This window comes from Molossus molossus, unplaced genomic scaffold (genome assembly GCF_014108415.1).
Source record: "Molossus molossus isolate mMolMol1 unplaced genomic scaffold, mMolMol1.p scaffold_m16_p_14, whole genome shotgun sequence".
NCBI classification, from domain to species: Eukaryota; Metazoa; Chordata; class Mammalia; order Chiroptera; family Molossidae; genus Molossus; species Molossus molossus.
The window spans coordinates 625,794-639,102 of NW_023425349.1; the positions used below are offsets into that span (position 1 = coordinate 625,794).

Genomic DNA, 13,309 nt, shown 5'->3' on the forward strand with positions numbered 1-13,309 from the left:
CCCACTAGGGGACTTGGAGCCGGGGCCCCCGCACAGGCACAGTTTTACATCGTGCTCCAGGGTCTGCAGCTGCTGGGGCCCAGGGGCAGTGGCTGCACGGAGACCCACGCTGGCGCCTCATGGGCTCCACACCCAACGGCTCCCTGGAGGAGCCTCAGACCTGTGGCAAAGCTGGGCCCGCATGCTGCCTGGCCCTGTGCTGGGAAGACTACATTTGAGGACGAGGTATCTCCCAGTCCCATCGCCACAGCCCCAGCTGAGAGGGTCCTCACCAACTACGTCAACCCTGCTGGGCCTCAGTCTTCTTGTGGGCAACACAAAACAACTCACTTCTAGGGTGAGGCAAGCAACCAAGTGGAAGAAACTGGGAGTACGGTCAGACAGAGGCCAGTCAGGATGACCTGAGGAGGGCTGTGGTCCTGACGAGGCCAAGATGAGATTGTGTGGGCTGCTGCCCTGGCCTGGGCCGTTCTGTCTGTCTATGTCTGTACAATCATAAGCCACAAGAAAAGATCCCAGGCGGCTGAGATCAAAGCCAGCTGCATGCACTCCCAGGAACACATAGGCTGTGTGAGCCCCTCGCGTGGCCTGCACCCCGCTCCGAGCCCAGAGGCGGCGACGCACTTGGTGACTTTGAAGATGCGCAGCAGCCGGAGCGCCCGCAGCACGCTGATCCCGAAGGAGGTCCCTGGCTTGACGGCAGCCCAGACCACTTCGAAGATGCTCCCCACGATGACCTGCAAGGGAGGGGGGTCAGCCTCCGGTGCACACTCGTCCCGCACCTGACACGTGTGTCCGAGCAGTGTCCCCACTGCCCCTGCAGCCTCGCCCCGATGGCCTCGCAGCTCAAGCCCATGCCTCGCACGGAGCTCAGTCCACAGGCCCAGCGTCCATCCTCCCCACCTAGACCCACCAGAACACGGGTCATAGTCCTTCCTGACCTGTGGGGCTGGGCTGCCCACGGCACAGCCTGACCAAAGGCACAGCGGCTCGCAGACCAGCAGGGCTACTCCCTGGAACACCCTGCCTGGTGCAGCCACTGCTGACATGTTCAGATCCATAAGCTGCATCTGGAGTCTGGTCTCCAGTGACCGGAGGCCGCATGTGCCACCGAGAACCTGCCTCTGCCCCACACTGCCATGCTGGCGCACTGACTGTGGCCGAGGGCACAGCTCCTTGCAGCTGTCTTCAGAGGCTCCAGGGGCATCCCAGCCAGCACCTGGCGCGAGCGAGTCCGAGGGCGAGTGCGGGGCCTGGGCACAGCAGGCCCTCACCAGCTCTCCCCGCACAGCACACCCAGGGGGGCAGGACCAGAGCCCTCCTGGCACCTGCCGACACACCGCCTGGGCACTCCGGGACCCAATCTAAGCGCTTGGCTCCTACACCACCCGAGACACAGTCGTCTCCACCCACTTCAGATCCACTTCAGACCCGATCAGCTCACATCAGCGTTCTCACCAAGTCTCTGAGAAAATGGTGAATGTCACCAAGACTTCCCTATGGCTACCCATGGTCCATGAACCTGCTCCTCAGGTCTGCTGGTCATGATGGCTCCAAGTCACCCCAAGTGCACAGCCATCCCACAGCACATCTCTCCACCCTGAGCACAAACGCACGGTGCAGGGTGTAGGTGTGCTGCTGGCACCTGGCTGTACCAACAGCTCAGCACCCGCTGTGGCCCGGGGAGCACAAGGCATAAAAACAGGGCAGGTTCCCTCCACCTCCGCGCCCCACAGCCTTTCTTTGTAGCTAAGGAGGTCCCCCCAAATCGCAGGCACCCAGGTCCCAGCGTGCAGCCAGACAGCACATCTCTCCTCCCCGGAGTCAGGCAGCATCTCCCCTGCAGCCCAGCAGGGCAGCCTGGACAGTGACGAGGCTCCGGCCACTCGTCTGCAAGGGGAGCGTCCTGGGAGGGCTAGCTCACTGCGGTGCTGGTGGCGAGGAGTTCAAGTTAGCGTCACTCCCGCTGACGTCCTGGGCCCTCCCTGGCTGCTGAAAACTCTGCAGGGAGGTACACCCTAACTTGGGGTTCAGCACTCCCGCTTCTCACTTGGCACCTCCCACAGAAAGAAGTCAGCCTCTGGGCAGGTGTCAGCAGGTCCTGGTTCTGGGATCGTTCACGGAGCTTCAGACACCTGCCTTCCTTCATGGCATCCCTGACCTACAGAGGGTGGTTAAGGGGCCTAGGCTGCTGCTGTCCAACCACACAAGAAGGGCAGGCCATCAGGTGGGTCAGTCTTGTGTGGGAGGGGATTGTGCACCCTTAAGCAAGGATCCAGCTGGACCCGCCTGGACCCCAGCACTCACCCCTGCTGAGGCTTCTCACTCACCCCGAAGTCGAAGCAGTTGAAGGAGGACCGGAAGTAGCTTCTGGGCCCCAGTCCATACATCTTCAGGGACATCTCTGTGAGGAAGAGACCCAGGAAAACAAACTCTGCAAAGTCTAGAGAAGCCGGAGAAGAGGGGGATTAGCTCGCGGCCCCTCCGATCCTGCTCCAGCCCAGACCGGAGGACACCAGGCCCCAGGCCTTGGGGGTTGAGCTTCCCAGGCCTGGTCTGCGGCCTGAGCTCTATTATCCCAGGCCAGGACAGGAATAACCAAGGGAATGGGGGTACGCAAAGAGAGGCTCACCCTAGTTTGCAAGGTGGTGCGTGCCCAGTACCATGGGACACAGGACAGAATCAGCAGTGAGCTCCCAGGATGGGGCTCGGGAGTTCTGGGACGTGGGCACCCAGACAGGGCAGGTGGCTGGGTGGCCTGGGACCTGTCCTGCTGCCGAGTTCTCCCCCACTCCAGGCTCTGATGGCAGGAGAGTCCCCCAGCCACCTCTTCAGAGTCCCCCCATCTCTCCACGGCACTTCCCTGCGTGTCCTGCTGGACCCCACAGCACCAGGCTGGGTTGAACTTAGTTCACAGTTCGACCCTACAACCTGAGCATCCCCAGTCCCGGCCAGCACAACACTTGCTCTGAGTCACACAGAGGCCCCTGTGGCTGCCTCCCTGCAGCCATCCTGCCGCTGGCCATGTGGACCCCCAGAGGCCTCAGGACAGAAGGGAGGACACAATGGAACTGAGAGCCATGCAGGGAATTCGAGACACAGACACTGGCCTAACCCACCCTGAGGGGAGGGTGGGTCAGAACAAGAAAACACAGACCAGAGCTGCTAGAGGCCACAGACAGCTAGAGACGCAGCTGGCTCAGTCAAGGTTAGAGCACACCGTTCTCTGACCCTCCTCCCTGAGTGCTGGCCTGTGCCAGCGCGCATTCCCTGCAGCAGGCCAAAGGCACTGTGCTCCCAGACCCCCACTCAGAGCCCAAGGCAAAGCTGCAGAGGCCGGCAGTCACCAGCCCAGGTTTCCTGGGGCCTCTGGGCCTCCAGCAGCTCCTGGTGAACAGCCAATGGACAAGGGCCCCATGACTCCTGCCGTCACTGTGCACCCCGAAACCACCTTGCTCCCAGCTTGCCCTCGAGCGCTGCTCTGCAGACTCTGCACGTCAGGGGCAGGTCAGCAGCCGCCCGAACACTGGGGGAGCAGACACCAGCTCCACCACCTGCTGGGCACCAGGCCTCACAGACTCACATGCAACTGTCTGTACAGCCAAGGTCTCAGGTAGGGACCCTCCTTCCTTGGCCTGAAGATGTGGACAACCAGCCCCATGGAGCACACCTGGCCTCTGAAGCCAGAATGTCAGGGCACCAAGCAGGGCGAGAAGGCAAGTCAGCCGCCTGCAGAAGCCAACGCCAGAGGTGTGGACGCCCGCTGACCCTCCAGCAGGAACAGCTCGGGGCAGAAGAGCCCACCAGCCAGGCCTGATGCCCTCTGAATGACTGACCAGCAGGTGTGTGTGTGTGGGGGGGGTGCTGAGGAAGCTGTGCCCGGCCCTGGAACAGCTCGCAAGGCCCCAGCAACCTGAGAGACCCAAGGCTCCTGGCTGCCAAGCCCAGAGCCCTTGATGTAAGGTCACAAAGGCACTGCCCTGCCCCTACTGGCTCCCCAGAGAAGGAGCTCATGTCCTGGAAGGAGAGGACATAGGGAGGGGACTTCCAGCCACCGACACAGGACTGGAAGCTGAAGCTGCCCAGACACCTCTCTTGCTCCCCCGGAGATGGGCGCAAGCAGCCTGCAAGGGACAAAGACAGGAAGCACCGAAGGTGGGACTGTCAGAGGAAGGGGCAGCATCCTGCTGGCCTGTCCACCCGCCCAAGGAAAAGGTACCCTCCACTCCATGCGCAGCCTCCTGAGGCCAAGGAAGGGTGAGGGTTCACTGTGGGTGCTGGTGCAGCCTGAGCGCAGGGAGGCCGCATCCTCCTCAGGCCTCCCTCCCGGCAGCCGGAGCCAGACTGTCTGCTGGAAGCTCCCTGCGCCCCTGGAGCTCCTGCTGCCCCTGCCCTTCCCCCATACACATAGCAGTTTCATCACAGATGTGGGGAGCTAGCCTAGTGAACCACCCCAACACTGCCGCCGCACCTACGTTCCCAGGTGACCTGTGCAGCAATCAGAGTCCACACTCATTCAAGCCCTTTAGGAGCTGCCCAGGCTCAATGGTCCCAGAGAGGGGAGTGTGGCGGGCCAGCCGGGACCAGGATTGGGTCAGGAGGGTGCTTCTCTGGACAAAAGGCTCTCTGGGGCACCTCAGGTGGCTTCAGGCACAGGGCTCCAGTGGGGAGAGTGAGGCCCTGTGGGAGCTGTCTCCAGAGCAGCTAGACACCAGGGCAGGGCAGGGCAGGGCAGGGCAGGGCAGGCGCAGCTGGGTGGAGACAAGAGGGCGGAGCACCGCCCACAGCAGACATCCCTGCAGTCTCTGTCTTCAGAGCTTGTGAGCTCTCAGCTCTCAGCTCCGTGTGGCCTGCAGAGCCTGGGCTGGGGACCGTCAGCCCTGGTCCCTGGGAGGCCAAGGTGCCCACCCCCCCAAGATCTTCCTCTGTGCCTTCTTTGAACCCCACCTAGGTCAAGGCAAGTCAGGGCTCAGACCCCTGTGGCACAGAGGACCATGAGCACAGGACTGCAGTCAGCCCGGCTAGGAACACACCCAGATCCAGCCCATCCAAAGGGAAAGGCAAACAGCCAGAGGAGCCCTGGGAAGCTGGACTCTCCTCCTCAGGGACGCGGGAGCAGCCGCCTCGCGGCAGAATGAAATGAGCAGCTCCGTGCCCTGGCCCCTGGGTCTGAAACCTTTACAGCTCTGTCCAGGCTTGCTTGTCACCTCCACCCTGCACTTCCTCCCCAGGAGACCCAGACCCTCCCTTCACACTCCCAGACAGGTGAGAGTCCATACAATCAGCTGGGCTTCCCAGAACAAGGGCTCAGGTCCAGGAGCCTGGGTAGCCCTGGGAGGGGGCCTGAGCGACCTGTGGGGCACTGTGGTCAGCACAGGGATCCCACCCAGGGCATCCCAAGGCCACAGGCTGTCCAGGAGTTCCAGGCTGCAGACCAGAGGTGGCTGGGGAGGAGGCAGGGGAGGCCGGGCCCGGCTACGTACACAGTGCCGTGGTGAGCCGCTGGGGCTGGTTGTAGTGCACCATGGCCACGCACAGCGTGTTCAGGGCCACCACGCACAGCACTACCCAGTAGAAGCTCTGCGCCTTCACCATGCGCCGCACGAAGAACCGGAACATCTTCTCCTTCCTGCGGAAGTAGGACGAGCCCTCTGTCTTCCCGCTCTTGAGGCTGGCGCGGGCGAAGGGGGACCCTGGGGAAAGGGGGCTTGCTGAGGACGTGTAGGGACCCATGGCCCCAGGACACACTCCCCTCCACTGGATGTGCCCCCGCCCCCCATAAAACCACCTTCAAGGACACTTGCCCCTACACCCCTGCCGTGGGCCCTGGCCCTGCCCCCATTCCACAAAGGACAACCAGGCTTCTCCATGGCTGCTGGGCTCTGGATGGGAGACCTGGCCACGTTCCAGCACAGCCCTTGTACCCCCAGGCCATCCCAACCCTTCCCTGTGGCCTGGGGGTCCTTTGCATCTGACCCCTCCCTCTGTAACTCGGTCAGCAACCACTGGTCCCTGGGTTTGAGCAGTTTTGCTGGAACAAGCTCCTCCGTTCACAACTGGTCCATGGTGTGGGCCTGGTCCAGCAGCAGAGGGAGTGAGGCCCACAGAGCATACACTCGCTCTAGAGAGCTGGCCACTGATGCTGCTCCTGTCCCCCTCAAACCCAAAGACCTCCTCCCTCTGCATACACTCTCTGCCCTGCCCTGCCCTAAGCATGAACCGCTCCCGCAGCTGGCCTCTCCCCACGGCTAGCTCCCTCTCAGCATCACGGCTCAGCTCCAAGGTCACCTCCATAAAACACTTTCTCTGGGTGTTCCATCTGTTCATTGGATCCTCACACCCCCAACAATAACTGTGACCTCAGACCACCTGCTGCCATACTGGCTTGTCGGCCTGTTCTGTGCCCAACTCCCAGACTGGGCAGCAGGCTCTGCAAGGGCAGGGCCCCACACCTTCCCCCTCTGCATTCCGTGTGTCCGAGCAGCACGGCCACGCCTGCGTCAGCGTTTCTCCAGCTTCTGCAATAGGGCCTGGGCAAGTGCGTACCTCTCAGTCAAACCCAGTTGGCCCTGAGCCTCGGGTCCCAGGGTGAGGGTGTGGAGTGTGTGTGACCGTGTGCGTTACGTGGTGTCAGGTGTATGTGCGTGTGTGCGTGCCCACTCAATGGCACACTGAGAGCACTACGGGGCCAGTGTTTTCCTGGACTCACTAGATGAACACAGGCCCCAGGCCTTTGAAGACATGTCTGCAGCTTAGCAGCCCTGACGTGGAAGGAGGGGTCGGAGGACAGCACCCTCAGCCAGTCCTCGCGGGCACTCACAGAACCCTGATGGTGCTCTGGACGCCATGTCCACCCACACCCATGGCAGACACCGTTCCACAGCAGTCCTCCTCTGGCCTGGCCAGGACACAGCCTCCAATCCACGTCCAGACACACCCTCTGCCAATCAACCAAAACTGGCTCACTAACGAGACCTCTCGGCCAGCCTGGCGAGGGCCACACAGGACCAAGGCCACACCCACTCCCTCAGCAAAGGCAGCAGGGGGCACAGAGGGCAGACAGCATGCGGTGCAGACAAGAAGAGACCCACACAGCCAGAGCCGTGCAGGAATCCATCTGGTCAACACACACTCAGAACCCCCACCACTGTCTCGGTCACTCAGACACACCCACAATCACAAAGACACACCTACACCCACACACCCACACCCACACATAACCACACACACTCACAAAGACACAACCACATACACTCCCACACACACTTACAAAGACACAACCACACACACTCACACACAACCACACACACTCAGACACAAACACATACACCCATACAACCACACACACTCACAGACACAACCACATACACTCCCACACACTCACAAAGACACAACCACACACACTCACAACCACATACTCATACAACCACACACACTCACAGACACAACCACACACACTCACAAAGACAACCACACACACAACCACACACACACAACCACATACACTCATACAACCACACACACTCACAGACACAACCACACACACTCACAAAGACAACCACACACACAACCACATACACTCATACAACCACACACACTCACAGACACAACCACACACTCACAAAGACAACCACACACACAACCACACACACTCACAAAGACACAACCACACACACACTCACAGAGATACAACCACACGTGCACACACACTCACTTGGCAAAGGCACAACCACACAGGGGCATCCACAATCGTATTTGCACAAAGCCTCACACCCCTACCTGGCCCTGGAAGCCCCCGGGCTCCTGGCTCCGGCACTCACTCCAAGGGACACAGGACAGTGGGCCAGGACCTGCGGCACCTTCCCCAGTGGCGGTGCCGTGCTCTAGTCCTAGTCCCTGCCTGACACGGCACTGGCTCTCCAACCCACATGCCAACTCGACGTCCTACACCCAACTCTGGGCACCAGTCCCCGCAAATGCACCGTCCGCAGCCCGTCTGGGGCCGGCTACTTTCCAATGGAGCCATCCCTTCTTTGTAGTTTTTTTACCCTCACCCGAGGACATTTTTCCATTTTTTGTTTAGACATAGTAGGAGGGAGAGAGAAGAGAGAGAGAGAAACATTGATGTGAAAGGGGCACATCGACTGGCTGCCGCCCACATGACCCAACCAGGCCGAGGACAAACCAACCGAGGTACATGACCTTAGCGGGAACCGGACCCAGGTCTCTCTGGGCCTCAGGCCGACGCTCTAACTGCTGAGCCAAACTGGCCAGGGTGAGCTATCCCTTCTTGATTCTCTCTCGCTCACGCCCACGTCCACTTGGTCAGCACACTCTGTGGGCTTATCTTCCAAATATATCTAAAATCCAACCACTTAGCACCCCGCCCCCCGGCTGCACCCTCCACATCCAAACCACCATCTGTGGGATTCCAAAAGCAGCCCGTGGACTATCCCTGCTCCGTCCTTTCTCACCCACATGGCTGCCAGAGTCCTTCCTCGGCCCTCGCCCGCTGGGACCCCCACCCCACGTCACTTCATCCCAGCCACACTGGTCTCCAGAATGCCTCACTGTGGCCCAGAATGTTCTGTCCGTGTCCCTGGGTGACATCCTCACTCCCTCAGCCCTCAGAGCAACCCCGAGCCACCGTGTCCGTGCATGTCACCTGCACCACAGACCCACAAGCCTCCTCCCCGCACTGTGAACTTCTTGCACCTGCACCGACACCCGTCCACTTCCCTTGTCGACCTGTCTGCTGTCTGACAGCCCCTGGAACAAAAACTGCGCCAGATGCAGGGCTGTGCTCCGCCCCGTGCTGCCGCCCAAGCCTCCAGCCCTGCGCTGGTGGGCGCCCCGCGCTGCCGCCCGAGCCTCCAGCCCTGCGCTGGTGGGCACTCAGCAACGAGCAGGCAGATGCTGAGCACTGAGACTTCCAAAGCGTGAGAAGCACCGCACAGCCTACAGGAACAAGCTCGGAGTGCCGGGAGACGCAGGCCTGACCAAGCGCAGCTCGGAGCTTCTGCCTCCCGAGTAGATGGCTCAGAGTTTCCACTCACCTTTAAAGAGCAGGTACTTCAGGTGCTACTTTAACTACTTCAAGCTATAGAAAAGGAATGCTTTAAGACTCTCCACTCCATCTTACAAAGTCACAATAAAAACTCTGGGTAAAACAGGAACGTGTACACATGTGCATGCATACTGCGTGTGCCCGCATGGGCATGCGTGTATGCGCACATGTGCTGCCTGAGAAACAAGGAAGAATAACTCTAAGCTATTAACATAGGTTTATTGGCCTGGGTGGGGACTAAAAAAAGTAAAGTATAAATTAATAAATATACAAACTAAGAAATAAACAGGCGGCTCTCATTAAAGACGCTTCTCATAGAAACACGGTGAAATGGGAAATACAGCTCTGCCCCGGGTCCCCTGCAGACGGCCGAGGAGAACCACAGTCCACACCGTGAAGACCCGTCACTGCTGAGTGTCAGCCTGTCTGAGGACGAAGGGGGAGCCCGGGCCCAGTACAACAGGGCCGTGGTGGGGAGGGCTGGGCCTCCTGCACCAGACGGAGAGGAACAAGATGCCTCTGGTGAGAAGCTGCCCGGACTTTTCCTTTCACCACTTGAGAAACCACAGGAGCCCCAGAAGCAGCAAGCTCTGGCATGTGGAAGACACACCGGGCTGAGAGAGACGACCAGAACTTTCAGTCCCTACAGAGTTGGTGCCACACGCAGCCCTGGCCTTGGGATGTGACCAAGGTCTCCATGTCCATGGGGATAATAGCCCAGGGCAGCCAGCGGCCAGCAAGGTGGGCTGAAATGAGTGAGCAAAGGCCTGGATGTAAAGGACTCCAGGAGTTGTCTGCGCAGCTCGCTCTCCAGCCAAGCCCAGCAGAGCTGAGCACACGCCGAGAACCTGTGCTTCCTGTGGGCACAGGACCAGCTTACTTGGGAAGGGTGGGCAGCGGGGAAGGAGGGTGGACCCAAAGCGCTGGGCAGTCTGGATGACAAGCAGGAAGCTGGTCCTGTGGAGCCAGGAGGGCCCGACAATACTCACCCACAGCACAGAGGTCTGCAAACCGGTCCTCCCCCTCCTCGGCATGGATCAGGTCATTCCGGCTCTTCTTGGTGGCTGCCCTCTTCAACACTGCTTTAAGCAAAGGGTGGACAGTGGGACCGCATGAGCCAGAGTCCAGTTGGCCTGCCTCAGGGTGGGGTCTTTTGGGGAGATTTACATCCTCCTGGGAACTGGGGTCCTCCCTCATCTCCTGCCCCAAAGCTGAAGCTGAGGGGAATATGCTAATTCCTGGCCCTCAGAACAAAGGGACAGGAGCTGAGTGTGGCTCCCACTTCTCTCGACAGCACTGTCAGTGGGAAAGGCCAGCACAACCAGGAAATGTCGGCTGGAGCAAGGCCAGGCCCACCGCTGCCCTAGAGCCCACACTCCAGGCCAGGTGAGGCCAGAAAGGTCAGGACAAGTCTGCAGACCTGCTCACAGCCCTGGGTGTGGCCCGGCAGCCGGCCTGTCCTGAGCAGGGCTGTGAAGACAAAAGCTGTCCTGCCACTGGGCTAATGACCGAGGCCAAGCTGACCCCCTTCCCCATGGCCCCAGGCTATGCCAAGTGTCTTTCCACGGTGCACTGGGAGCCGCGTCACCCTGAGCCCTGGGACAGATGCAGCTGGTTTACCCTGCAGGTCCCACAGGATGTTCTATGGCGAGAGCAACGTCCTCACCTCCACCAGCTGACCTGGCAGCACTAGTCCCCACTGGCCACTGGACGCTGAAGCGCAGTGAGCGCGGCCGAGGAGCTGCACTGCCACCTCCCCCTCCCTGGGACGCACTGCGTGAGCTGCAGGGCCACAGGAAGCTGCCACGGGGACAGCACAGCACTCGGCCACACTGTGAGCACAGGCTCCAGAGATGCCGGGCTGAGACCACATAGGGCATGGCTGAGTGACTCACTGCCAGCTAAGGCCACTCTGGTCCATGCACACTGTTCACAGAAGCGCTCAGCTGACCCTCCAGGGCCTCCCCTGGGAAGGGCTCTGCCAGGCGTGTGCTAGTATGCCAACCAATGTGCAGGTGCCTGGCTGGCAGACGGCGTCATGCCCCAACATGCAGCGTGCACACACATCGCTGTCCACGGCCACCAAGCTCCATTGCGAGTGAGAAGGGCAGACAGCGGTGACCTACCATCCAGAGGGGACTTCTCCTCTGCGTTCTTGTCCTCCTCAGCCAGCATGACTTCCTCTGTGAGAGACACGGCCTCGGGTCAGAGCCTCCCTGTCCCTGCCCCACGCTGGGGCTCTGCCGCAAGACCCTGCCTCCTCAGAAACCTGCGGGCCCACCGCTAAGCTTTCCCACCAGGACAGACAACCCTGCATCCCACAGCGCCCCGTGATGAAGGCCCAGCTGCCCCCTCAACGTCCCCTCCCCTGGTGCAGCCACCCCACTAGGTGAGGTCACCACTGAAGAGGTACTTGAGCAACCTCCCAATTGCCCCTCACAGAGGAAGGAAATGCCTGGAGCTGGGGCCAGGGGGTCAGGAACCCAAATCTCACAGGTGTAGTCAGTGTGCGAAGGGGCTCAGGTTAAGGGTGGGGGCCCTTGGGTCTGACAGGCAGAAACTAGGTCTAGGCTGGGCCATGCCACAACCCTTCATTAATGAGGTCAGTGTCCCTAGAACCACAGGGCTGCCTGGTGTCGAGATATGAGTGAGTTGGAGACAAAGTCATCTCCTCGGCAAAGCCCTTTCAGAAATCTCAGCTCTCCACTGGACTGGCCTCATGTCCCCAGGGCTGGGGGACCCTGGCTGGCAGTCAGGAGGACCTGGGAACAGGGAACCGACAGGTGAGTCCGGAGCATGGCAGCAGCCTGGCTCTCACCGGCCTTGAAGATCCACTCCAGGTACCCGTTGAGCTCCCTCTCGATCTGCTGCTGCCGCCGCAGCTTCAGGAAGGCCCGGCGGTTCTCCACCCGCTCGCGTTCCTTGGCGAACTCTCTGTGACACGGGGCCAAGAGTGCACAGGTGCGCGTGAGCACACCCATAGGCCCACAGGTGTGCAGCCCCACAAGCAGGGGAACCAGGAAGGGGCAGGTCACCCACCAACCTGGCCTCTAACTTTAGCACACAGATGGCCCTTCCTGCTCAATGCCTACACACACAGGGACAGCACCTCAGTCCCCACAGAGGGGGCTCCAGAGGGCAGAGACCAGCCCATAGCTTCCTGCCTACAGCAGGCCTGCTATATCCCTTCACATGCCAGGCCCTGTTGCCTGTCATCCTACAGACAGCTTCTGGGCAAGAATTCCCCAGAGAACTTTCATTGTTTCCTCCGCTGGTTCAGACCCAACGCCATTGCTGGAGAGAGAAGGGACAGCATGAATGGGAAGAAGGCTTGGATCAGGACAGGCCAGAGACGAAAGGAAAGCATTCTGGAGTCTATTAGCCTCTGCATCTGAACCTCAGAGGCTCACAGTGAGCAGGAGAGAGGTCACCTGCCCTCCTTAGCCCCCAGCACCAGGCCCCCAGCCAAGCTTTCAGGCTCAGGGTGCCAGAAGGAAGCCACACACAAACACACAAGTGCACACACACACACACGTATCCAGCCTTCCAAGCTTTCTAAGCTTGGGCTTGGGGCAGGATCCAGGTCCCCAAAGTGTGGGCAGGTACCCCCACAGCAAAACAGCACGCTGTCCTCAGCCGAGAGGCTGTTTCTCTTCCAGGGAAAGCAGCCCTGGGCCTGGTGGAGTCTGGCAGCCCTGACTTCTGGCACACAGCCACGGAGAGGGAAAGCTTGGCTCTGACCAGGACTGACCCCTAGCCTGGGGCCAGCACCCACCAGCGTCTGAGCTGTGCACACTGGCAGTGGGATGAAGCGCTCCTGCCTGACCCCTCCCCATCCAGATCTACAGAATGCAGGGTCCCAAGGGCCCAAGGGCCTGGGGCCGGGGCCGGGCATGACAGCACTGCTAGCTCAGCCCAACAGCCAAAAGCAGGACCCTACTGCGCCACTCAGGCCTCCCTCCTCCACCCAGGCCTCCCTCCTCAGCTGCATCCTCAGGGAAGGAGTCACCAACTCTGCTTCTCTTGGGCACAGGGAGGGTGAGATGCTCGTGGGGGGAGAATACGCTGCATCCACTCCTGGCTGACACTCTGGCAGCTCCCTCCCACCCAGATGGCAGAGCTGCAGCTGCACCAGGTCCCACAGGGTGAGCCCCATCCCACCCAGTCCAGGTTGTGGGCAGCACCTAAGGGCCTGGGCTTGCCTTGGAGTGTACCCAGTGAGGAACCCACATGCTACGCACT

The 13,309-nt window shown here is 60.6% G+C and overlaps 1 protein-coding gene across 1 annotated transcript in view; it reads right to left on the reverse strand.

Moving 5' to 3' along the window:
* The window catches only part of CACNA1B (calcium voltage-gated channel subunit alpha1 B), a 146,586-nt gene that overhangs the window by 97,264 nt on the left and 36,013 nt on the right, over positions 1 to 13,309 (reverse strand). Inside the window, exons 8-13 of the mRNA XM_036261371.1 lie at positions 11,886 to 12,001; positions 11,194 to 11,250; positions 10,057 to 10,146; positions 5,484 to 5,693; positions 2,331 to 2,443; positions 625 to 737 (exon numbers count right to left, since the gene is read on the reverse strand). Coding sequence (XP_036117264.1) covers positions 625 to 737; positions 2,331 to 2,443; positions 5,484 to 5,693; positions 10,057 to 10,146; positions 11,194 to 11,250; positions 11,886 to 12,001 — 699 coding nt within the window. The remainder of the gene's footprint in view (positions 1 to 624; positions 738 to 2,330; positions 2,444 to 5,483; positions 5,694 to 10,056; positions 10,147 to 11,193; positions 11,251 to 11,885; positions 12,002 to 13,309) is intronic.